This window comes from Anopheles maculipalpis, chromosome 3RL (assembly GCF_943734695.1).
Source record: "Anopheles maculipalpis chromosome 3RL, idAnoMacuDA_375_x, whole genome shotgun sequence".
Classification (NCBI taxonomy): domain Eukaryota; kingdom Metazoa; phylum Arthropoda; class Insecta; order Diptera; family Culicidae; genus Anopheles; species Anopheles maculipalpis.
The window spans coordinates 43,988,524-44,013,172 of NC_064872.1; the positions used below are offsets into that span (position 1 = coordinate 43,988,524).

The following is a 24,649-nucleotide window of genomic DNA, read 5'->3' on the forward strand; positions in this document are numbered from 1 at the left end:
TGTAGTTGAGAAAGTTTTGGCATCGGTCCGCTGGTCTAGTGATAACTCCATGTAGGATATCAAATCTGCTCTCGATCGTCCCTGCGCAGTATAGACTTACCAGTCCACTGAAATCAAGTTTTGAACTTACTACATTTTTATGTTAGTATGTTTATTTCAGGTTGTATTCACGTTTAGATTAAACAAGTAAAAAGTTTTTACATCTTCTTCTTCTTCTTCTTGGCTTAATGACCGTAAGGTCACGCCACCCATCGAATGGCTTACTAGACTTGCTGATACCACGTAGTTGAGTAGTCAGTCCTCACTACGGGGGGACGGACCGGATGGAATTTGAACCCCGGTCCTGCCGTCCTTTATGAATAAAAATAAAATAAATAAATATCTTAGTTTATACTGTTAACTTTTGTGAGAATATGTAATAAAGGTTTTGAAAAAGCTACGATCAAGGTGGAGACTTTGCACACATCCCTCAGATGATGGATATTGTAGCAACAACAAACAAACGTGTTTCAGATCAGTGACCTTCATGTAATGTTCGTTAACAATTTCCAGGAACACACTGTTAAGAGCCACTCCCATCCATTCCATTCATCGTGTAACGACTGACTCGTACTCTCTTTTTCTCTGGGAAGGTGTTTCCAGACATTGACGTGTCCCTTTTGAATATCGTCCACGGCTACACCGCCGTTTTCACTTTCATTCCATTGACACACATATTTCTCACAAGCAACAGCCAACGCAACTGTCGGCGCTCAGGCGACCGTTGTTCCTGTTGCCTCGATCCTTGTGCCCGCTATCCCTAACAGTATGCTGCGTCCACTGTACAACGTCATTGCTCCGAAGAAAAAACTTGTTCCCCAGCTGCCCGCATCCCATGATCTCGATCGAACAATTTTGGATCAAGAGTATCGTGTTTCGATTATATAACACCACCGTTCATCTACTTTCAAGGTTGCCTTATGGCTTGCCTGCACAAGAGACCAGAAGAGCTCGTTCGCCAACTACTACCTGGAGGCGATCGCAATCTTTTCCCCTTCCGAGGGTACGCACTTCAGAAAGAGAGTGAACGAAAACGCACTCCTCGCGTCTGTGGAATCTGCGAATATGAAAAGACAAATCCCGATTCTTGGGAGCCGAAGGAGGGAAGGTGGTCACCACAAACCGACCTCTCCACAAATCTTGGGACGCGTGTGTGACCCGAAACCATATTTCGGCATCCCTTCTCTTTCTTTTTGATCGTTATGATTGGGGGCTGGCCAACCAACTGTTCACGAAACTAGTTCGTTTTGATCCGAACTCTACAAACCCTTTCGACGACGGCAGACGCGAACTCACGACTATTTGTCCCGGGTGTATACTTTTACCAAAATTTCAACCCCCAGTTGCCTACGGGCATGAGACCCCGTCCTTAGAGGGCCAGCCGTTACTTTTTTTGTTTTGTTTTTGTTTTGGCAACAATTTTGTGATCTGTGAAAAACCTGTTTACCCGCGTTTTGGAGGTTAGCTTTTTTGTCTGCTTCTCGTAGCTTGAGTTGAATTGTGCTGAACAAGTTCACCACTCGGCATGGTCACTTTCTTTGGAGGTATGTTTTCTTGATTGCAATCTACCAGATAACGCTATTATAGACATGAATGGCTACATCTTTCGTTACGGCAGACATCAAAAGTGGATTCATTACAATATGCATCCGACATGCAAATTTACTTACGTGTCCTTAGTAGACTTAGGAATCCTTAGTCGAAATGGTGCATTTGTGTCTGTAACCATTGAATGGACGTAGGCAACATTGATATGTATTACGAGACTTAATCTCTACTAGCATGCTTAACGCAATCAACAGAAGCGTTTCAAAATGGAAACTTTTTATGCTAAGTTTATTGAAAAGTACTGACACTAGACGAGCACTGCAGCAAAGGTGTTTTAGTAGTGATAGGTAAGGCTTGGAGCAGAGAAGCTAACAGTAGCCACATGTGCTGGGGCAACAACCTTGGCAACCGGGACGGCGTATTTGGCAACAGGTACAGCAACCTTCAGAGCCGGAGCTACATAGTGAGCTACCGGTACGGCAACCTTGGTCACCGGAACCACAGTCTTAACCAGCTTGTGTCCCGTCAGTGGCTCACGACGGACGACGGCGTTGAATCCATTATGCTCGTCAGCGGTATAGTCAACGACACGACGGTGTCCATCCGCATCAACCAGAGTGTACTGTCCCTTAACATCATCGCCATGACGTTCCTCCTGCTGGCTCTTGATGTCTCCGGTATGTTCGTCGTGTACGGAGTACGAGAACTGGTACTCAGCCGGGGCTTCCAGCTCTACTTTCTTAACCAGCGTTGGGAGCAGGACAGCATTGGCAACGCCCAAGACGGCCAAAGTAACGAAAATCTGTGAGTAGAAAGCAAGGAATGTTTTCCTACGTCACTGAAAATACTCGAAGCAAGTGCGCCAATCGGATACTTACTTTGAAAGCCATTTCGGTGACTCGGTGGTTTCTGGCTACTGAATGTGTCCTGTAACGAAGCTTTAGCTAACTGATGTAGTTCCGTTAGTAACTGCTGCTTTTTATAGTTCCTTTTCTTACAAATATTATCAAATTGTCCTACCACGACGTTCCTACCAGCCCAGATTGCATCAAGTTCAACTACTTCTGTGGTAAAGCCTGCATCTAACGCCTGTCGGTGTGACAGTGGCATACATTCGAGCATTAAAAATCAAACACCAAAAACCGGTGGCAGAAGAAACGGTTCATGCTTAGTCGCCGGTATTTGCTGTAATCGCACCATAAAATCAACTCAATTTCATCCTAAATCTCGGTGTAACGTGAACCAGTTCTGGGCACGCATCGCCCCTCACATCCACTGCCGCATGAGCTGCCACCCAAATTGCACGCTGCATTTCATCGACGAAATAATCCACCACCCAGTCGTGCAACGAGGCGAGATGTAACTGAAAACTAGCTGACAACTAAACAGCCTTGCATTAGCGGCCACACTTACCCGCCAAAGACAACTTGCACCTACGCAAAGGACGCAACAGCAACGCACTCCAAAAACCCGTTTTCAAAACGGTTCTTCTGTCGGCTGACAACACCACATCAATACACCGAAAAAAGTATATTCAAAACGGGGCCAGAGGTGTAAGCGACGGTGTGGTTGTTTTTTTTTTTCTTCTTTCTTCAACTCTCCCACTTTATGTCTCCCGCGCACGAAATGCACTGTCGCCGGTGCTATTACTTATTAATTTGTCACTTCATGGCACATGTCTTATTTGTGCTGCGCAAATAATCCTATTACTGCGTGTCGTGTATATGTATTTCACACTCGCCGTTGGAATGATTATGTAAGACACAATTAAAACGACATTGGTACCATCAGCATACAACGTTTACCACAACGCCCATTCCGATGTCCAAAGCCGTTCCTATTTACGCGTAGATAATGCTATGTGCCGTTTGAGTGTAATGAACTACGATTCTTGTTAGAATACCCGAAGCAATAAGATGTTGCAACTGCAAAAGTGAAAATGTTTCTGACAGTGACTTTCATTTGAACTGATGTACCTACGCACTTTAGCTACTTGTCAGTGCTTGTTTGGTCCCAATGCTAAAAAATAACTCAGTTGTTTGCAGTTCACTTTCAACCATTAATAACTTCCCTTTTCTTCTTTCATTCTATGTCCATCTCGATTTAAAAAATGCATCTTTTTAACAAGAACTGACTTTAAAAAAAAAATTAATATTTACGTTTAGCCCTATATAATTTTTGGATATTGATTGTTTGGACCCTTAACCAGAACTTCTTGCCTTACTGAAGTTGAGTTTTCCGACATTTAAACAACATTCGCCTAAAATGCATCAAGAAATTATCCAGGATAAATCATCCTGGTATACCAACCATGTAATGACGCATTAGCCTTATTGATAACTTCGTAATTAGATAGTTGGTAGATGATACCTCATTCTAGATGATATTTGACGTACGGTTGTTTGATGCGAGTTCAGGTGCCACTACTGATGCTTCAAATTTTAAGAAACTGATAGTAAGTCAGATAATAAGCTATATGAATGATCCGTACTTTTGGATAAAGCAAGAGAAAATTGTAATGAAACCGTACTCCTCTTCTATTGGCTTAACGATCTTCAAGGTCACGCCGGCTATGGAATGCTTACTGGACTTGCCGATACCATGTAGTTGGATAGGCAGTCCTCACTATGGGGGGACGCCGTGTGAAGATCGGCACCGTTGTATACATTTCGAATCCAATTCTTCTTTGGGTTTGCAACCTCGAGAAAAAATGGCCTGTCATCACTGACTTTCAAAGTCCAAATGGAATTTCATCCTGGGTTTTGACGTGTAAAAGAACGGATCCGCTACCCATTTAAATTGCATCACACGAAAAAGATAGAATGCAGTTTTGCTCTTCAAAAGTTGTACAAATCATAAATAACATAATTTTCTGTAACCAACTGACACTACTGTACAAGTAATTTGTGTAAATGAGTATTTCGACAATGTTAAATATCACCAAAAAATATGCTTCAATCTTCAATTACCGTACTAGAAAAAAGATTAATGCAAGAATATTTTATGTCGGATAATGTCTGATTTTATTTGTGAACTTTTCTTGTAACAAACTGTAAGAAACAGTATTGCTAGCAAGGTCAAAGTCCATGCAGGCTACAGGCCAACTTAAATGCATTCCAGTCTAATGTCTCCATGAATGATCTCGTTAGGAAGTGGGCCAGCGAGAAGTTGCTGTGTCAAAGGCCTAAGAATTCTCTTTGATACGATGTTGAGCATCCACCACCAGCTGCAGCATATTATATCTAAGGGTAAGCAACTTCTTGCCCTAGTGAAGTCATTCAGACGTGAATTAAATTACTTCACCTCCATCAACATGCTGCACTGTTCGTTTGTGCTGTCTTCGACAGATCGACTACTCGCTCCATGGTTAAACTGGAATTTATCCAGCGTTCTTGGAGCGTCCCGCATGACTACGTTGCGCCATCAGTTGCTTACAACACACGCAAACTGTTTGTCGCAGGACTTTTCGACAATCGGACCGCCACGCCGGTACTTATTCCTGTTATTCCTCGCTATTACAAACAGTCCATAAATATTCATTTATAAGCGTGTAAAACAAGTTGGACAGCGTCTGCTTATGTCCAGTAATTCTAGAGATAAATAACACTACACCATAAATTAGGATTCACAGTTTATTTTTACAATTTTTCAGCTAGCTAAAAATTAAGGTAAGGAACACTCTCCTAGTAATGGTAGGCAGGATAGGCAACCTTAGCCACTGGGACGGCGACCTTAGCGATCGGGGCGGCGTATACCTTAGCAACCGGGGCGATCGTCTTGACGATCTTGTGTCCCTCAAGAGGTTCACGGCGGACGACGGCGTTGAATCCATTGTGCTCATCGGCGGTGTAGTCAACGATGCGACGATAACCATCGGCATCAATCAGGGTGTACTGTCCCTTAACATCATCACCGTGACGTTGCTCCTGTTGGCTCTTGATGTCTCCGGTGTGGTCATCGTGCACGGAGTACTCAAACTGGTACTCGGCCGGAGCGTCCGCGTATTCGATGTGTTTGACGGCAACAGGAAGCACGGCAGCGCTGGCAACGGCAACCAAAGCGTACAGGATACAGCACTAACAAGAAAATAGAGTGAAAGATTCAGTACATACACGTGTGACTTAATTTTTCTGAAAGTCTCACCTTGAAACCCATTTTAAGGAAACTTTGAAGTTGAGCTGATTGATAAACTGCACAGTCGGATTGCTGATGGACAACTGATACTTGGACCAAGCTAATGCTTGAATATTTATACCCACTTCTCCGGCAAGTTCTATGTTACTTCAAGTCCTTCTTTACTATTTAGATTTGCAGATAGACCTCCCACACGTTATGTAAAATTTGATCGCAAAATTTAATATTGATCTACCCCACCGAAAGCTTTAACGAAAAGTGCTACGACTGTTCCGTCACTTATTCCTACCTACCACACATTCAAAGGCCCACCAGAATCGCGGTAATGTCCTCTTCCTCTTTACAGATTTTTTTTACCACGCCTGTCTCGTTCGATTCGGGTGGAAACGTGCTACCAACTTAGCAACAACGATATCTGCGTAAAAGTCACGTGTTGTCCGATGGTGTGTTTGTACATGATACTGGACAGGGCAGTCAGGTCGCCTTTTCGGCTGGTCCATTTTGTTCATTTATCCGCCGTTCGTTTCAAGCTGATGCCGACACCCCTATGTGGTATCTCAATGAAATTAGTGTTCCAAATTTGCAATGAAACCATACTATATAGAAAGCCAAAAACCACACTTACACACCAACATGTCATGAGGGTGAAACTAACTAGGGTGGTACCTGCAGTTCTATCAGCACAAACTCAAACATCTACATCGGAAATGATATGTACTTGGACCGGCGTACTGGCGTGCGGATTTTATGGTATGTCTAGATCTTGTACGCAGTTAATTTAGAGCAGCCGATCAAGGATATTTGGTTTGGCTAGAACCGGGTTGTCCGTTCGTTTTTGGTGCCGCTGTAAGCCTTGCTGGTATTTTCTACAAGTAGTAAATAAGCAATTTTGAACTGTATGTCATGATGTATAAAAGGCTAGCAATTCTACATGATCTACATCATTCGCATATCGACCGTACTTGCAATCACTCCTTATTCCCAAAAGACACTTTACCCAAAAATGGCTTTCAAAGTAAGTAAAAAAGGATGTAAAAAATGTTGCAAAGATATTTATTGAATTATTTTCACTTTTTTCGTTAGTACTGCATTCTGTTCGCTTTGGTTGCCGTTGCCAGCGCTGCCGTGCTTCCTGTTGCCGTCAAACACATCGAATACGCGGATGCTCCGGCCGAGTACCAGTTTGAGTACTCCGTGCACGATGACCACACCGGAGACATCAAGAGCCAACAGGAGCAACGTCACGGTGATGATGTTAAGGGACAGTACACCCTGATTGATGCCGATGGTTATCGTCGCATCGTTGACTACACCGCCGATGAGCACAATGGATTCAACGCCGTCGTCCGCCGTGAACCTCTTGAGGGACACAAGATCGTCAAGACGATCGCCCCAGTTACTAAGGTGTACGCCGCCCCGATCGCTAAGGTCGCCGTCCCAGTGGCTAAAGTTGCCTATCCTGCCTACCATTACTAAGTTCAGCAAACACGTTATTCTTAGCTAGCTTCAATTGAAATCTTGTTGTAAATAATTTTTTAAATGATGTAAAACAAGTATATGAAAATAAATCATAAATGTTGAATAATAAGATTTGTTGGTTACTAAAATTCACTAACGACGAAATATTAGAATTCCAATATTTGCTTATATACTGCAATAATACAATAGCTCGCAAATCATTTTTGGGAGCTGTGATTGATTCTATACAAGACATTATTCTTCTTCTTGGCTCAACGACCTCTAAGGTCATGCTGGCCATCGAAATGGCTTACTAGACTGCCGATACCACGTAGTTGGATAGTCAGTTCTCACTACGGGGGGACGGTCCATCAATATGTCCATAGTCCAATAGTCCAAATCAATATGACGTCCACAAAGGACACGCTTTCCGAAGGCACTGAACATCATAAAGTTCGGCTGAAATGCAAATGATCAGTTCACAGTGACAATTAAGAGATGGTTGGAGTTTTATGAACTTAGTACGATAATGATATTTAGTTCCTCTACAGAGATGAGTCCCGGTCGGCTAAGGACTATTTTGGCGGTGTGTGCGAGCAAACAGTATGTAAGGAAAATTTTACTTTTTGTATAATATTTAGCTTGCTGTTTCTGATTTATTAGTTATACACATTGCGTTGTATGCACAATATCAGCGACCCATTCAGCAAGTGGTGTAAAGCGAGCTCGTTGAACGCATCAGGTAAAGTCGAACCTGATAGAGATCGGATGCATCCGTGGATGGAGGACTACAGACCTGGATCGAGGTTCTAGGAAACGGATTGACGACCTGACCTTGTCATCACCATGAGCTCACTCCTGAGCTGACTAAAAAGTAAAAGAAGAACGTTGCAGATATTATATTAAATTTGAAATACTTTTTTTAGTTGTGCCATATCAAAAGCATTTTAAGTTGGGAAAATTATAAATGTAGCACACTTACAATTTTTTTCGTAAAGCAGGTTTTCAAATACTTTAATTTGATAATTGTAACATAATTTATCACCACAAATTCGTTTTTTTTTTCTACCATTAAGCTTTTATTAATTAGTCCATATGCTGTATAATTCCATATTATAGTCTATGGTTATGATTTTTACCTGATCTTTTTTTATACACATTTATGTTTTTTATATTTTTCAGGTATGTTAGGGACATGACATCATTTCATAAGAAACAATAGTTTCTTTTGTACGCCCAATAAAAGTTTTCCATTCTACACTTATTCTAATGCACATGAACAATGTATAGCAAAGTGTCTATTTCGTTGCAATGGGAACATTTATCTGAGCTTGTGTCAAATTCATTTTATAAAGTTGTTCATTCGTTGTCCTTCTGATGTTCTAACGGACTAGAATTATACATAACACATATTTGGATGATCAGTTTTTAATAAAAGTGAAACGGTCCACATGGGATTTGAACTTCGATCCTACCGTGTAAAGACCGGCTCCGCTGACACATCTACTATCGAAACATTCGTTAGTTTTTCATATCAATTTAAACTTTTTCTTGTTCCTACTTCTTGCATATTTAGTGTATGTAGATTTTTATTACACTTTTGTCAATATTTTTGCACGAATACGCATTTCTCAAAAACAGGCGACAGCGGCGCCGGTCTTCAAACGGCAAGATCGAGGTTCAAATCCCATCCGGACCGTCCCCAGCCATTTCGATGGCCGGCATGACATTAGAGGTCGTTAAGCCAAGAAGAAGAAGAAGATACGAGGCGAATTAAGTTCTTTATTGCTGTCATGGAAAGCAGATAACGATGATAAATCGTATTAAAATAAGTAATGATCAACAGGCAATACCATATTTTATTTGTTACTGGTTGACAATTAACGTTTACAAGTGTCTTTCAATACTGATAGCTTACATTTTCACTTTTGAAGCTAGTATGAGAGTGTACACTATTGCCATGTTTAGGCGCATACACTACCGAGTTTTGCACGTGAATATGTGGAATAATCTGATGATGCTTTATGTGATGTACTGGGATTACATGATGAACTGGCTCAGTATGATGTAACACCGGAGCCAAAGTTATCGATTTCACAAACTTTACCACCGGAACTACCTTTACTTTGTTTGGTGTGGTGACCATATGGAATCCTTTAATAGGCTCACGGTGTACGTTAGCTACAAATCCCGTATGTTTGTCGGCAGAGTAATCTACAATACGGCGATAACCATCTGCGTCGATCAGACTGTACTGGCCGGTCACTTTATCACCGTGGCGTTCTTCATGTTGTCGCTTTGAGTCACCAGTATGGTCATCATTTACAGAATACTCGAATCGATACTCTACTGGGCCGTGATCGTCGCCAAGATGATGCGTCACTGGCAATATAGCAGCGCTAACTACTGCTGTGGTACAGAGCAGAAGAATGGATAACTGCAAATAAAAAAATATAAGTTATGACCCTAGTAAAACGTACTAATTTTTTTTTTACCTTGTCTTGCATGATGATTTTCATTGCACAGCTAAATCGAAACGTCCACAAGCTGATGTATTTTAGCGAATGACAAATTTCGTACCGATCCGATTGTCTTTATATCGATCCCAGCTTTTGGATAACTCTCGGATTAAGCCCTACCTATCTTGCCAACAATTGTTCAAAAACAATTGTCTTAACGCCTTTGAATGGTTGTCACATAACACCAACGCCAACATGCGTATCCTAAATATGCCTAATACCTGACCAACAGTTGACAAGCTGCTATCGCATCGACCAGATCGGAGCTGGATTTAAATCCTGCTTGAAAACTTGAACTAGTTTGCAGAATTACAAAATGGAAAAAATGCGTTGCAGAAATCAGCAGTCATTTATTGCTCACAAACGACAAACGAGATTGGAATTACACAACTAGCAATTATTATACATCCTCTAATGTACTTTGCAAAGCATCGATTGATACATGTAGTAAATGACACATATCGCAATGCTTCAACCATTTAATTGCCATCTGTCGCGATATATTTATCCAGTTTAATGCTATGCAGGGTATAAATAAGCATAAACCATGTACAAGGTCTGTCATTTCCGTGTGAAAGGTCGATAAGAACACAAGTCATATATTGTTAACTATTTGAACATTAGCTCACTTTATACAATAACTTTTAAAAATACATGCAAACATTATGAAATTATTTATATTATTTTGCATTCAAAATTCAATTACTATCAGTTTAGTGATATTATTTGGTACTAGCTTTAGCATAGCTTGCGCTAATCCAATAGTCATCAAACCTAACTCTAGCATTCCCAGCTACGCATACGACTATAGCGTCAATAGTCGAGAAACGAATGACGTAAAATCACACGAAGAAAGGAGAGTTGGCGATGCGGTCGTTGGAAAATATTCAGTCCTGGACCCGGATGGATATGAACGAACTGTAGAGTACACCGCAAATGGGAAACATGGATTCGAGGCAAAAGTGATCCGAGTGCCGGTACCGAAAACTGATATTCATAATGATCGAGCAATGCAGAAGATCGATCGTGGTTGGGTTGGAAGGCGTCGGAGACTGTTTCGGTACAATGGTCAAAAAAAACCAAATGGATTTTTGCGTAGCATTTTCGGTCGCTACACTTAATAAGTGAAAAACTATATGTGATAAATATCAATTTTTGGCGGTTTAGTGGTACGGGTAGAGGCGGTAGCGGCGTCAGTCTTCACACGATGGGGTGTCAATTTCCACCCCGAATATTCCCTCGTAGTGACCTAACAGGTCGTAAGTCAAGAAGAAATACTATTGTAAATGTTACTGTTGTTAATAAATATCCATATAAATATTCATCTCATCTTATTGTCTTAAATTATCCAGAAGCTATTACTTTTTTAATAATTTTATTCATTTTTCTTTCTTCTGTTTAATATTTCAATAATTTTTTTATGCATACTATGATTATTTAAATTAAATCATGCCGTGAATCTCACTTTGAATGTCACTTTGAATATATTTTTTTAAATGGGTTCACAAATTTACTTAAACTTAAACTTATTATTTTACTTAAATCCGTTCATTTGGTGAATGTAAACAGAGATGGTTTCAACAAAGTTTTTTAGTTCCAGTTATTTATTTTGGCTAGTGAAAGGAACCATTTCTAACTTACTATAGCGAATGAAAAATTTATATTGTAATGTCTCTTTATTATTTCAATGGGACCATTTATCTGTGCTTGTTGCGCTTATTTTATTAAGTTGTTATAATGGTGCAATTCTTAAAGTAGTAATACAAGTGTCTGTGAATATTCGTTAAACGTTAATCATGCACATTTTTCCATTTTATTTTCCATTTTTTCAACGGATACTTCTCACATATTAGATTGTTGATCTCATTTTCGATTTGTCATACAAAAGAAAGCTTGCACAATGTTGCCGATACATAATTTCTATTGTACGATTGTTATGGATTTACTTTTGTACTGATGTTTTCCGTTTCACATTTGCAATGGCCACATTGAAAACATGGTGGATCATTTCCATCCCCTCCAATACGAATCTGCCAACCGATTTCCTTCTACGTATTGCCACAACTCGTTACGCATCACTTTCAACCGGTTGCGACTGATGATCTTCACATTGAAACCAGTTTCAATGTGAATTTCCTACCGCTGCGCAAAACACAAGCATTGCATTTCCTGATCCGCTTCCAGTTCCAGCCAAACCGGCCCCCAAACTCCTTTTCAATCGAACGAATGTAATATTGGTATAGTTTTATGCCCGATGGTTGCCTAATTGAAGTTAAAGCAGCAGACGTAGCATTGGTATCGGATAGAAAAAGATAGATAGTCCGCTTATGGTCATGGCGAGGCATCCAGCTTCTTGGGCATCATGCTTTCTTAAACGAAAGTGAAAAGCTCAACCGAAGAGGATTCAATCGTTGGTATAAAAAGCATCACAGGAAGTAGAGTCACAATCAGTGAATGGTTGATATCCGGCAAACTAGTGTGTGCAAACGGACAACGGGAATCATATTCATCATTCCAACATGCTCCTGAAGGTAATGAAGTAAAACGATGAAGCGTTTATTGTGTGAAACAATAGCTTCCCTTCCTTTGTAGATAGTAGGAATAATTGGACTAGTGGCTGTTGTTTGCGGTCAAAATCACTACGGTGCGCATAACGATGTTCAACATGATGTAGTGCATTATCATCACGACGAAGAGCATCACGGACCAGCGCACTATGAGTACCACTACGATGTGCATGATGACCACACTGGCGACGTCCACGGTCATCGCGAAGCACGAAAGGAAGACTCCACACACGGCGAATACTATCTGATCGATGCTGATGGTCACAAACGCACTGTCAAGTACCACGTTGAGGGCAAGAGTGGATTTATCGCAGAGGTACACCGAGAACCGATCAAGGGCTTCCACGACGCTCCTGCACATCATAATTTCCATCATAAGTTTGAAGAAAAATATTGATGTTCTTCCTGCCAGTCACTGTAAAATAGAAAAAAAAAACACAAAATTAAAAACAAATCGTACAAAAACAGTCATTTTGTTCATTTATTTGCGCATTTTGGTGGTGATATGACAGTGGCACCGGAGTTCACATCCCATCCGGTCCGTTTCCCGGTAGTGAGGACTGACTATCTAACTACGTGGTATTAGCAAGTCTGGTAGGCCATAATGACTGGCGTGACCTTGAAGATCGTTAAGCCAAGTACAAAAGGAAAAAGAATAAGAGTGGCATTTTAAGGAATCACTCAATAGCAACATACTAACATATTGAAAAAATAAAACACATACAAACAACGCCTTCATACCTTTCACTTCAACTAGAGCAGCCTGGTTCAACCGGTTGGAACATTTGGCAATCCGTGATTGCCGTTACTGACGACGTACTCTTAATTTTCGGTAGCTTTTCACTGTTTTTTTAATCTTCAAGCGCCCGCTTGACAAAATCAGTCCATTTCACTTCGCTATATAAACATGGTCCTCCGCAGTTTTTGGCATCAGAAACCATTTGTTCGCTCCCGAATCAACACAGCACAAACACCCTGCAAAATGTACTCCAAGGTATTCATACGATAACCGCCCATCACATATGGATTGTTTTCACTAACATCCTGTCTTTTACAGATCATCGTTGTTCTTGCCCTGGTGGCCGCCATCAGTGCCCAATCTCACTACGGACATCAGCAACAGTACCATCATGAAGAAGAGCACCACGGACCAGTGCACTACGAGTATCACTATGACATCCATGATGACCACACTGGTGATGTCCATGGACAAAAGGAGGCCCGCAAGGACGACACTACTCAGGGCGAGTACTACCTGATCGATGCTGATGGCCACAAGCGTACCGTCACATACCACGTTGAGGGTAAGAGCGGATTCATCGCTGAAGTGCACCGTGAACCGATCAAGGGATACCAGGCTCCCCAGCCTCAGTACCATCACCAGCCACAATACCATCATCAGGCTCCTTCCCACCAAAATTATCATAACTAGAATATATCTTAGTCCTTTTGAATTACTGTAATAGCTGTGCAATAAAAGTACAATCAAATAAAATGCAACCAATTCGAATTAATTATAACTTGATCTGTATTTAAACTAGACTAACCTATTAGCAATACGGCACCTTTCAAATATAATCAAAAACATATTAATTTACAAACACACACATACATTTTAGCTCCTTGATATGATTCTTCTTCTTCTTCTTCTTGGCCTGCTCAGGATTCGTGTCAGCCAATCAGTTTCCAGGAAACTCGGTCTAGGGCTGCAGTCCTCCATTCACGACTGCATCCGATCTACGACAGGTTAGACTCCACTTTATCCAGCCAACGAGCTCCCCGTGCTCCTCTACGCCTCGTGCCAAACGGGTCGCTGACGAGCACCTTCTTGGTGGGGCATGAGACCGGCATCCTCATCACGTGCCCCAGCCAACGTATGCTACCGGCTTTCACCACCGTCAGGATATCAGTACCGCCAAACAGCTCAGCTAGCTCGTGATTCATTCTCCTTCGCCACACGCCCTGCTCGCACACACCGCCAAAGATAGTCCTTAGCACCCGCCGTTCGAAAATGGCGAGTGCATTGGCGTCCTCCGTCAGCATAGTCCAAGACTCGTACCCGTAGAGGACTACCGGACATATCAAGGTACGGTAAATCGTGTATTTCGTGTGTTGTTGGAGTCTTCTGGATCGCAGGAGTTTGTGGAGTCCGTAGTAGGCACGATTCCTCTGAACAATGCACCTTCGGATTTCGCTGCTTACGTTCTTGTCCGAAGTTACGATCGTACCGAGGTAGCAGGACTCCTCTACCACCTCGAGATCGTCGCCGTCAACTGATACTCTACTTCCGAGTCGGGCTCTATCACGGTCATTGCCTCCGGCAAGCCGGTATTTTGTCTTCGTCGCATTGATGCTCAATCCAATTCTATTGACCTCGCGTTTCAGTCGGGTGTACGCATCGCACACCGCCGCAGTTGTCCGTCCGATGATGTCGATGTCATCCTCAAAGCCAAGGAATTGGAGAGATCGGGTGAAAATCGTGCACCAGATGTCGAACCCCGCGCTTCGCATGACACCCTCCAGAACGATGTTGAACAACAAACAGGAGAGTCCATCTCCTTGCCTCTGACCCTGGTGAGATTCGAACGATCCCGATAGCATGCTCGAAACTCTCACTTTGCACAGCACCCCGTCCATAGTGGCCTTTAGCAGCCGAACCAGCATCCCAGGGAATCCGTACTGCTGCATGGTGTTCAATAGTTCAGTCCGATCAGTCCGATCGGTATCTTAGGCCGCCTTGAAGTCAATGAACAGGTGGTGCGTTGGGATCTGGTGCTCCCAGCATTTTTGGAGGATCTGCCGTAGAGTGAAGAGTTGGTCGGTTGTCGATTTGCCTCCAACAAATCGAGCTTGGTAGTTTCCGACGCAATCCATGTAGCAAGGGGCTCCAGTGTGCAGAAGAGTATTCGGGACAGGACCTTATAGGCAGCATTCAGGACTGTGATGGCCCGCAAGTTAGCACAGTCCATCCTGCCGCCCTTTTTGTACACCGGGTGTATGACACCCAGTTCTACTTCCTCGCTGCGGCACATAGCGATCATGGGAGTAAAACCGCCGCGTGCCGCATTTAACATCCTGTAGAACTTGCGAGTTTACCCCGACTGGGATAACTGCTGCATCAGTTGCTCGTCCGACTCTTGGAAACTCCGCTTCTTGTCCTGGAAGAGACGGGTCTGCTGCCGCCTCAGTCGTCTGTAGTGTTCCACGTTCTGCTGGGTCTCGCGCTGGAGCATGCGTTTACGAGCTGCATTCTTCTCGGATAGTGCTCGTCTGTACTCATCATCAAAACATTCCTTCTTTTGGTTACGTGTCACGCGGCCAATTGCTCGCTCGGTTTTGTTGCCGATGGCTTGCTCCACCATATGCCAGTAGTCATTGAGGGACATCGCCTCGGTGGTGGTGTCCTCCGCTAGCGCTTCCCCAAGCACATCATATTGCCTCAGCCGATCTATGTTGTGCCTTGGGTGGGCTGATAGTTCAGCTTATTGGCGACGCAAAGTTTTTGGCATAACTTAACCATAACCAGGAAATGGTCTGAGTCGACGTTTGCTGCTCTATAGGTCCTTACGTCGATAATATCCAACAAGTGTCTTCCATCGATGAGACCGTGGTCAATCTGGGAATAAGTCTTCTTTGGTGATCTCCAGGTGTAAATGAAGCGAGCTGCGTACTGGAGTCGAAGTACAAAAGTTGAAACCCGTTGTCGTTCGTCAGCTGGTGGGCACTGAAAAATCCTATCGTAGGATTAAATACAGCCTCCCGTACGCCCTGAGCGTTAAATGCTCCTTTACTCCTTTATAGCGCACCCCCTGAAGTGGTACTACTCCGAAGCCGCGAGCTCTCACTTCGTCGGAAAGAATGCAGGTGCTTCCGGGCGCTGTGAGGGATCTGCAGTTCCAAGTCCCGAGTTTCCAATCGTTGTCCTTTTTCGGTTGCATGTGTCGGTATCCGTTAATCGGATTCGAAATATGTTGTTGACTGTTCGTTGCGATGATATTGAGGTGATGGCTTGCAAGGCCTCTCCCCTAACACCCTATCTCGTTGGGGCCTGATCCTGATTAGAGTCCCGTAAGATGCCAGTACAGAAGAACAACCAGCCACCCCTATCTAATATGTAGAACAGGCGTTAGCTATCCCCCCCCCCCTCGCTCAATATAGGCATATAACCAAACCCCATCCAAGAGGTTGAGTTTCCCCGTCTCAGATTTAATCTCCGGTATTTGGAGAGGTATGTCACCATTCTGTATGCAGTAGACGTATTAAGTAGAAGTAGAGTATGAAGAGCCTATGATGTCCTTCAAGAGGAGTCGGATCCATAGCCATATCAGTGCGATATTGCTATATCCACTGACAACAGAACAAACTGACAACTGTAAAGATGTATTGATCATGAAACTGTGGTATACTAAGGAACTAAGGAATTCACAGTTTAAAAACTCCAAATGTTAAAAAATAATTTAAAATATAACTGATATAATATATCAGGCAGAAGATAATTAATTAAACTAGTTGTCTAAGCATTTTGATTATAATATGACTAAAGCAGCATTCAGGGAACATCTGCAATTTGTTTCATAGGTTAAATAGCGGCTAATATATGTTCTGTGTTTAATAACGTCTAGTTAAGCCATGTTATGGTGGGCTATGTATTTAAAAAATATCAAATATAAATTTTTTAAGTTCGCTATGATTACGGGAGTAAATCCATTTTGTGGTTCCGCAGCGGCGCTCATCTACATATGGCACACCCCGGTATCGATGTCATAATAACAGACCGCAATTGTTGATTTGAAAAAAAAAATCATAAGCAGCCTTGACCGTGAAACGTTTCCGTTATGCAATTTCACTCACTGCGAATTATATTCACTCATAATCGACTACCAGATTTTCTTCCTAGAAGTAATCTCATGACGTATGCAACCTTTCACTTCGACTAGAGCAGTCTGGTTCAACCGGTTGGAACATTTGGCAAACCGTGACTGCCGTTACTGACGACGTACTCTTATTTTTTGTAAGCTTTCAATTTTTTCTGTTTTTCCAATGCTACCCGGCTATAATCGGTTCATTTCACTTCGCTATATAAAGAAAGCCCTCCGCAGTTTTTGGCATCAGAAACCATTTGTTCGCTCCCGAATCAACACAACACAAACACCCTGCAAAATGTACTCCAAGGTATTCATACGATAACCGCCCATCACATTTGGATTTGTTTCCACTAACATACTGTCTTTTACAGATCATCGTTGTTCTTGCCCTTGTGGCCGCCATCAGTGCCCAGTCTCACTACGGACATCAGCAACAGTACCATCATGAAGAAGAGCACCACGGACCAGTGCACTACGAGTATCACTATGACATCCATGATGACCACACTGGTGATGTCCATGGACAAAAGGAGGCCCGCAAGGACGACTCTACTCAGGGCGAGTACTACCTGATTGATGCCGATGGCCACAAGCGTACCGTCACATACCACGTTGAGGGTAAGAGCGGATTCATCGCTGAAGTGCACCGTGAGCCGATCAAGGGATACCAGGCTCCCCAGCCTCAGTACCATCAGCAGCCACAATACCATCATCAGGCTCCTGCTCAACAAAATTATCATAACTAGAATATTTCTTAGTCCTTTTGAATTGATGGAATAGTTGTGTAATAAAAAATGTGAAGTTAAATGTAAGTAATATGGTTTCGCCGTTATTTGTTAATTGTTTATTGTAATTGTAACCCTAGTAAATCAGGTCTAATTTTGGTTTTACACATAATTAACTTAGTTATTCCTCCTGTAGTGCAGCGACAACTGCGCCGGACTTCAAATGGCTGGACCGGGATTTATATTCCATCCGGACCGTTACCCCCGCAGTGAGAGTTGACTATCCAACTACGTGGCAACTATGTGGTATTAATTTAATAAGCTATCAGATGGCCGGCGTGACCTTGGTGTTATGGTGAATATTTTACCTTCGTGAGCCAACCTGTACTTATCGCGGATCTCACTGATGAGTACACGCATGTCGTGAGATGCCGTGAGAGGACTTATGACGTGATCGAAAAAGGATTACTCTCTCTCCGGCGCGCCTGAAAAAAGGAAAGTAATAAAAGTTTTTAATTTGTTAACTTATTCGCGTGCATTCGTTTACCAATTTTGTCACATTACGACAGACCTTAACACTTAGAAGATCGTTAGGCCAGGAATAAGATTGTATCAAATTACGATTTGAATTTATTTAATATTCGTAAATTTGTAGTAGAACTATGGCGAATTTTTTTGTATCGGAATTTATTCTGGTGTAAAATTGGCAAATCTGTGACATCCGAAAGGCGAACAGGAGAAGCTCTGTTGATGGACGCAACACCCATAAAATAATTATTTAAAGTGCTCTATTAATTGAAATATTCAGTATAATATACAAAAGACATTATATTATATACAAAAGCGTATGAATATACAAAAGCAGGAGCAGCTAGAATTGGGGGCGTCATAAGGTGTAACATGACATTACTATTTATTTCATATTTCATATATTATACATCGGTTTGCTCTTGGCTATTACTTATCTTAACAAAACTTAAATAATTAAACAAAAATGCAGTTTTAAGAAAACAAAAAAGGCAGCAAAAAAGGACAGAGGAGAATGCAGGAAAAAAAGGAAGTGAGTGTCAACCGAGATCGAAAAGCAGGACGGCTACGAAGGGAAGGAACATACAGTGGGATATTGCTGAGCAAAGCTGGGGCATCGATGCAATCAAGAAGAAGTGCGGCAACAAATGAGGATTCAGAGATGGAACAGCGATCTTTAAGAGATGCTAGGCCAAGCAGTCGGCATCTGTCCTTGTAACACGGCAGGGTATAGGATCGATTACCAATGACATCTAGTGAACGATCTCTGCCCCCGCTCTATTCGATCATTTTGGATCCTTGCGAACGGGGACCAGATCACCGAGCAACACTCCAGCATCGACCTGACCACTGAACAGAACAAAATCTTCAAACAACATGCATCAGAGAACTCACTGGCCACACAATTCAGAACACAAAGAGTTCTCCTTGATTTGCGACTATGGAGTCAATGTGGTGAGAGAAGGTGAGACCCGTGTCGAGCCAAATGCCCAAGCCCTTAATCACCGAAACACGTTTAATCAAAATCTGGAGGATAAGGATATACAGCAGGATTACGGGAACGAGTAAATGTAATAACGTTACATTTAACACATTCAATATAAATTGAGGGATGTTCAGACTACACCACTTAAAAAATGAGAATAGATTGAGAAATAACACAGTCAGAGATAACACAGGAGAGGAATTTTTACGTCCTCGGCAAAACAGAGGAAATAATCAGGTGGAAAAACAGTGCATTTTTTTTCGTAAGATTGGCCTGGCCGTATTGTTTGGCTTATAAATACCACGTAGTGAGGTTAGTCAGTAGGGGGGGGGGGGGGCTGTCCGGATGAAATTTGCTTCGAATTGCTTCCACACCCACCGTATTCTCCAGATCTGGCCCCCAGCGTCTTTTTCTTGTTCTCAGACCTTAAAAGGATGCTCGCAGGGAAAAAGTTTGGCTGCAATGAAGAGGTGGTCGCCGAAACTGAGGCCTATTTTGAGGCAAAACCGAAGGAGTACTACCAAAATGGTATCAAAAAATTGGAAGGGTGTTATAATCGTTGTATCGCTCTTGAAGGGAACAATGTTGAATAATAAAAACGAATTTTGACAAAAAAAATGTGTTTTTCTTTGTTAGACCGGGGACTTATCAGCCAACCTGTTACCCTCCCATTCATGTGCATTTATGACGGAGTTCACTCAGTTAACTAGACATGTCTGAATTAGTGATGGGCACACGGAATCGGACATAGCTGAATCCAATTCCTTGTTGGCAATCGTTTCTGATTCCTATTCCGTTTTCGGAATCGTTTCTGTTTCCGAAACCGATTCTGAAACGATTCCGGATCCGATTCCGATACCAATCCCTGATCATATTCTAAAACCAACTGCTGATCCAGCTCCGATTTCTGTTCCGATTCCGGAACCAATTCCGGAGTCAATCCCAGAAATGATTTAGCAACCAATTCCACCACTGATTGCGATTTCTGATAAATCCCTAACCCAGATAACTGTTTCCGTTCCCTTTAACCGATTCCAGAACCAAATGAGAAATCGGAATGGGTTCCGGTTTCAATACCAGGGTCCGGTCTCAAACTTACCCGGATAGTAAATCGGTTCCGAAAATTTTTGAGTGTTCTAGAATCGATTCTGACCAAAGCAACATTTTACTGATCACTAGTCTGAGTGCCATCCATAGCAAGGAAAATTATGTACCCAACTTGTTGAATCTTTTTATCGTAGTTTCATGTTAATATCGGTAACTCCACTTTTTCACACAACGTATGTCCAATCAAATGCATTGTTTGGTGCAGCAAAAATAAATATGCAAACCAGTTTTTTTTAATGCATGTACTACAAAAATTTCATCTTGGCCTTGAATTGGATCTGTTATATAATTTGACACTGCAAGATTTGTGATTTTTTTCCTCCTAACCAAGGCCACAGCTGTGTACAACCTTTCATTTCAACTAGAGCAGTCTGGTTCAACCGGTTGGAACATTTGGCAAACCGTGATTGCCATAACTGAAAACGAACTCTTGGTTTTTGGTAGCTTTTCGGCGTTTTTTGTTTTTTTTTTGTTTTTTAATTTCCAATAATTTCCTGCTACTATCGGTTCATTTCACTCCACTATATAAAGGAAGCCCTCTGCAGTTTTTGGCATCAGAAACCATTTGTTCGCTCCCGAATTAACACAACACAAACACCCAGCAAAATGTACTCCAAGGTATTCATTCCATCATCATCCATCACATATGGATTTGTTTCCACTAACATCCTGTCTTTTACAGATCATCGTTGTTCTTGCCCTTGTGGCCGCCATCAGTGCCCAATCTCACTACGGACATCAGCAACAGTACCATCATGAAGAAGAGCACCACGGACCAGTGCACTACGAGTATCACTATGACATCCATGATGACCACACTGGTGATGTCCATGGACAAAAGGAGGCCCGCAAGGACGACTCTACTCAGGGCGAGTACTACCTGATCGATGCCGATGGCCACAAGCGTACCGTCACATACCACGTTGAGGGTAAGAGCGGATTCATCGCTGAAGTGCACCGTGAACCAATCAAGGGATACCAGGCTCCCCAGCCTCAATACCATCAGCAGGCTTCTGCTCAACAAAATTACCATTATTAGATGAAGCTCTGATGGTGACCTAAATTAGTCGATAATTTAGTCAATTTGGTAGCATAATAAACAGTTTTCTCAACTCTAATGTAATAAACGAATTTCTTTCTTATATATGAAATTAGTCTTATGAAATTCGGATAGGTGTTGCTTATCCTACACAATTTTATTTAACTTAACTCCTTGTACTGGATGGTACCAGAAAAAATGCTGTTGGGAAAACCATCAGCAAAATATCGTTTTATTTTTGAATATTTCGTAAAGTGGTCTCAATAGATATTTTTCTATTCTGTTCATGCAATTTTTTTTCATTTCATACGTTGCTATTATTCATTTCTTGGTCAAACATTGTAAAATTAATTGCTTGACCGTGTAAAAAAACGCTAACGGTTCAGAGAAAAGCTCGCGTAGGGACAACAGCGTTTATGGAGATTTTGAGTAGATTTTATTCATCTCTTGTTACCATTAATTGCCGCTAGTTTGGAACATGACTCTTCTATCACAAACCCTAACACATAGAAGATCTTTTCTTCTATGTGTTAGGGTTTTTGTTTACTTTTCTAAAGATACTTATCCAGAGATCGCATCAGGAGAACTTTACAATCGGTTTACCCCTAAGCGATGGAGCATGTGTCCATGGTCATTAACTGGTACGTCGGGGTAGCGAGGAAGCGTTCCTTAAAAAATTTTCAGAAAAGTTCAGAACGAACCTTGAAGGCTTTGAACCTTTTTTTATTCCGATAGATCGACCTGGCCGTATTGCGAGGGTCTTTGAACCTACTTCAACAAAAAAAAAGGTCACAGTGTCTGTCTGTCCGAGTCTTCTCGTCTACACGACAACATCGTGGATCAAGGATCATTCTCAATCAGATTCACTTAAGGATCATTCTCCTCTCACCTTCCTTCTTTAGAGAGAACCGCAATTTTCACAAACGGTTTAAAGCTTAACTTATTGGATTAACAATCCACGAAGCCAAAATACCCGAAAGAGAGGCTAATGTGCATCAATCATCGTCATCCGAAGAGGTGTGTACATTAGCCACTCTATAGTTCCAACTTTGTTCTCACTCTCATGGGTGAGTTGTATTTTTCACTTTCGGTGCTGTCAAAGTAGCGGGTAGTTTCGTGTCAAAACCCATCATTCGTATTCCACTAATGCACTTTATCACTCTCTCCAGTTGTACTGCTGCGCGTGTATTCCATTCCCTTATTACCGGTGAGAGTTGGTTCACCTTCCGCCTTAAACCTGGAGCATAACAATAGTGGACCATAATCGCGATATGTGGCATCCTTCTTCGGATGCCGAGGAATAACACCAAAATCGAAGGTTAATCGGCATGTGAGATGAACATTACCTGTGCTCAGATTGGGAAGGAAACCAAAAGACAGAGTTAACGATATTGTAAATATTGCTTTCGCTTTCACGCACATACAAATCTGACCAATCTTACTTCAAAACGTGCACAATAACTTTTTCACGGGCTCTTCGGAATCCAATGGACAGAAAAATGTAGGAGTAAAAACTCTACTTCGTTATTGACAAAATTGCCTTATTAACCACTACTTGGGGTTTTTTCAATACAAATTGGCCTTAGTAGTGCCTTAGTTGGCGGATTTAGGAAGATTTTGCCAATAAGGTTTGTAATTTTTTTTCAACGTAGGTTTTACCGTTCCAGTATCTTTCGCAATCACGCATAATCAATAGCTTCTTCCAGTATCGTTGTATCACGTCTAATCAAAAGCTTCTTACAGCGAAGAAGAAGCCAAGCCCGCATTAGATCCACCGAGAACCGATCAACGTGGAAGTCGCTTTCAATGATGTTCTCAAAAGGGATACTGCTACTATGAGAAATATATAAACTGTGTCATATTCGCACATCAGACCCATCCAATACTGATTTTTAACATAGTGTTCGGTCATGCTCATCTTCCTGGTGCCTGAAAGATGAGGATAATTTTCAGTCTTACTGAATTTTATAATAAAGCATATATAGACCACAGAGCCTTCGGTCTAGATCATAAAGTTTAGATAGTGTAGCTAGAGACACTCCTCCCTCGTACTATGATGCTGATCGGCATCGGTCAATAGAAAACTGTCCCTCCAGTTCATGCATTTCATGAGACAGTGTTATTTACTCATATTTTGGTTTAATCAGAGGGGTGAATGTGTGTTAGGCAATCAATTTTCATTCTGTCTAGAGTATTTAAAAGACTTAATTTCTTACTAATATTAAAGATAACGTCACCGGACGATTTAAAATAAATACATTTTTTTTGCTCATTCAATCCACACACATTTTCTTCTCTTTCAATATACTTTCTGTATCATTAAATATCCTTTCACTCCGACTAGAGCAGTCTTGTTCAACCGGTTGAAACATTTGGCAAACCGTGATCGGCTCCATATTGCTGATTTTCGTCAAGTTTTTTTTTCTTTGCTTCCTCCTTACTCTCTACATAAAATCTTTTCATATCACTTCGCTATATAAACAAGGCCCTCTGTAATTTTCGGCATCAGAAACCATTTGTACGCTCTCTACGCAACACAAACACCTTGCAAAATGTACTCCAAGGTATTCATTCGATCATCACCCATCACATATGGATTGTTTCCACTAACATCCTGTCTTTTACAGATCATCATTGTTCTTGCCCTTGTGGCCGCCATCAGTGCCCAGTCTCACTACGGACATCAGCAACAGTACCATCATGAAGAAGAGCACCACGGACCAGTGCACTACGAGTATCACTATGACATCCATGATGACCACACTGGTGATGTCCATGGACAAAAGGAGGCCCGCAAGGACGACTCTACTCAGGGCGAGTACTACCTGATCGATGCCGATGGCCACAAGCGTACCGTCACATACCACGTTGAGGGTAAGAGCGGATTCATCGCTGAAGTGCACCGTGAGCCGATCAAGGGTTACCAGGCTCCCCAGCCTCAGTACCACCACCAACCACAATACCACCATCAGGCTCCTGCCCACCAAAATTATCATAACTAGAAAGCGTTTAAAGTTAGACAAATTTAGCAAAATAAAAACAAATATGATCAAATTTTTAAATGGTGATCTTCAATGTTTATTGGATGAATTTCATACTCCAAGTTCAGAATGGGACGTATATTTTTCGTATTTT

At 41.9% G+C, this 24,649-nt stretch overlaps 6 protein-coding genes across 6 annotated transcripts; 4 read left to right on the forward strand and 2 right to left on the reverse strand.

Annotated features, from left to right (window-relative positions):
• Positions 1-1,921: 1,921 nt before the first annotated feature.
• LOC126565749 (larval cuticle protein A2B-like) lies at positions 1,922-2,492 on the reverse strand. Its single transcript, XM_050222955.1, has 2 exons — positions 2,466-2,492; positions 1,922-2,389 (listed from the first exon to the last, which is right to left on the reverse strand). The coding sequence occupies exons 1-2, from the start codon at positions 2,475-2,477 to the stop codon at positions 1,922-1,924; spliced, it is 480 nt and encodes a 159-aa protein (XP_050078912.1). The 5' UTR covers positions 2,478-2,492.
• Positions 2,493-9,079: 6,587 nt separating this feature from the next.
• Positions 9,080-9,698, reverse strand: LOC126560639 (cuticle protein 7-like). The gene is made up of 2 exons (XM_050216597.1): positions 9,675-9,698; positions 9,080-9,616 (listed from the first exon to the last, which is right to left on the reverse strand). The coding sequence occupies exons 1-2, from the start codon at positions 9,696-9,698 to the stop codon at positions 9,080-9,082; spliced, it is 561 nt and encodes a 186-aa protein (XP_050072554.1).
• Positions 9,699-12,217: 2,519 nt separating this feature from the next.
• LOC126560640 (larval cuticle protein A2B-like) lies at positions 12,218-12,691 on the forward strand. The gene is made up of 2 exons (XM_050216598.1): positions 12,218-12,229; positions 12,291-12,691. The coding sequence occupies exons 1-2, from the start codon at positions 12,218-12,220 to the stop codon at positions 12,660-12,662; spliced, it is 384 nt and encodes a 127-aa protein (XP_050072555.1). The 3' UTR covers positions 12,663-12,691.
• A 556-nt stretch (positions 12,692-13,247) lies between these two features.
• Positions 13,248-13,697, forward strand: LOC126565637 (larval cuticle protein A2B-like). The gene is made up of 2 exons (XM_050222834.1): positions 13,248-13,259; positions 13,323-13,697. Exons 1-2 carry the CDS (start codon positions 13,248-13,250, stop codon positions 13,695-13,697), a joined length of 387 nt encoding a protein of 128 aa, XP_050078791.1.
• Positions 13,698-17,374: 3,677 nt separating this feature from the next.
• On the forward strand, positions 17,375-17,878 carry LOC126565612 (larval cuticle protein A2B-like). The gene is made up of 2 exons (XM_050222806.1): positions 17,375-17,437; positions 17,502-17,878. Exons 1-2 carry the CDS (start codon positions 17,426-17,428, stop codon positions 17,874-17,876), a joined length of 387 nt encoding a protein of 128 aa, XP_050078763.1. The 5' UTR covers positions 17,375-17,425; the 3' UTR covers positions 17,877-17,878.
• Positions 17,879-21,030: 3,152 nt separating this feature from the next.
• LOC126565613 (larval cuticle protein A2B-like) lies at positions 21,031-24,516 on the forward strand. Its single transcript, XM_050222807.1, has 2 exons — positions 21,031-21,093; positions 24,142-24,516. The coding sequence occupies exons 1-2, from the start codon at positions 21,082-21,084 to the stop codon at positions 24,514-24,516; spliced, it is 387 nt and encodes a 128-aa protein (XP_050078764.1). The 5' UTR covers positions 21,031-21,081.
• The last annotated feature ends 133 nt before the right edge of the window (positions 24,517-24,649 follow it).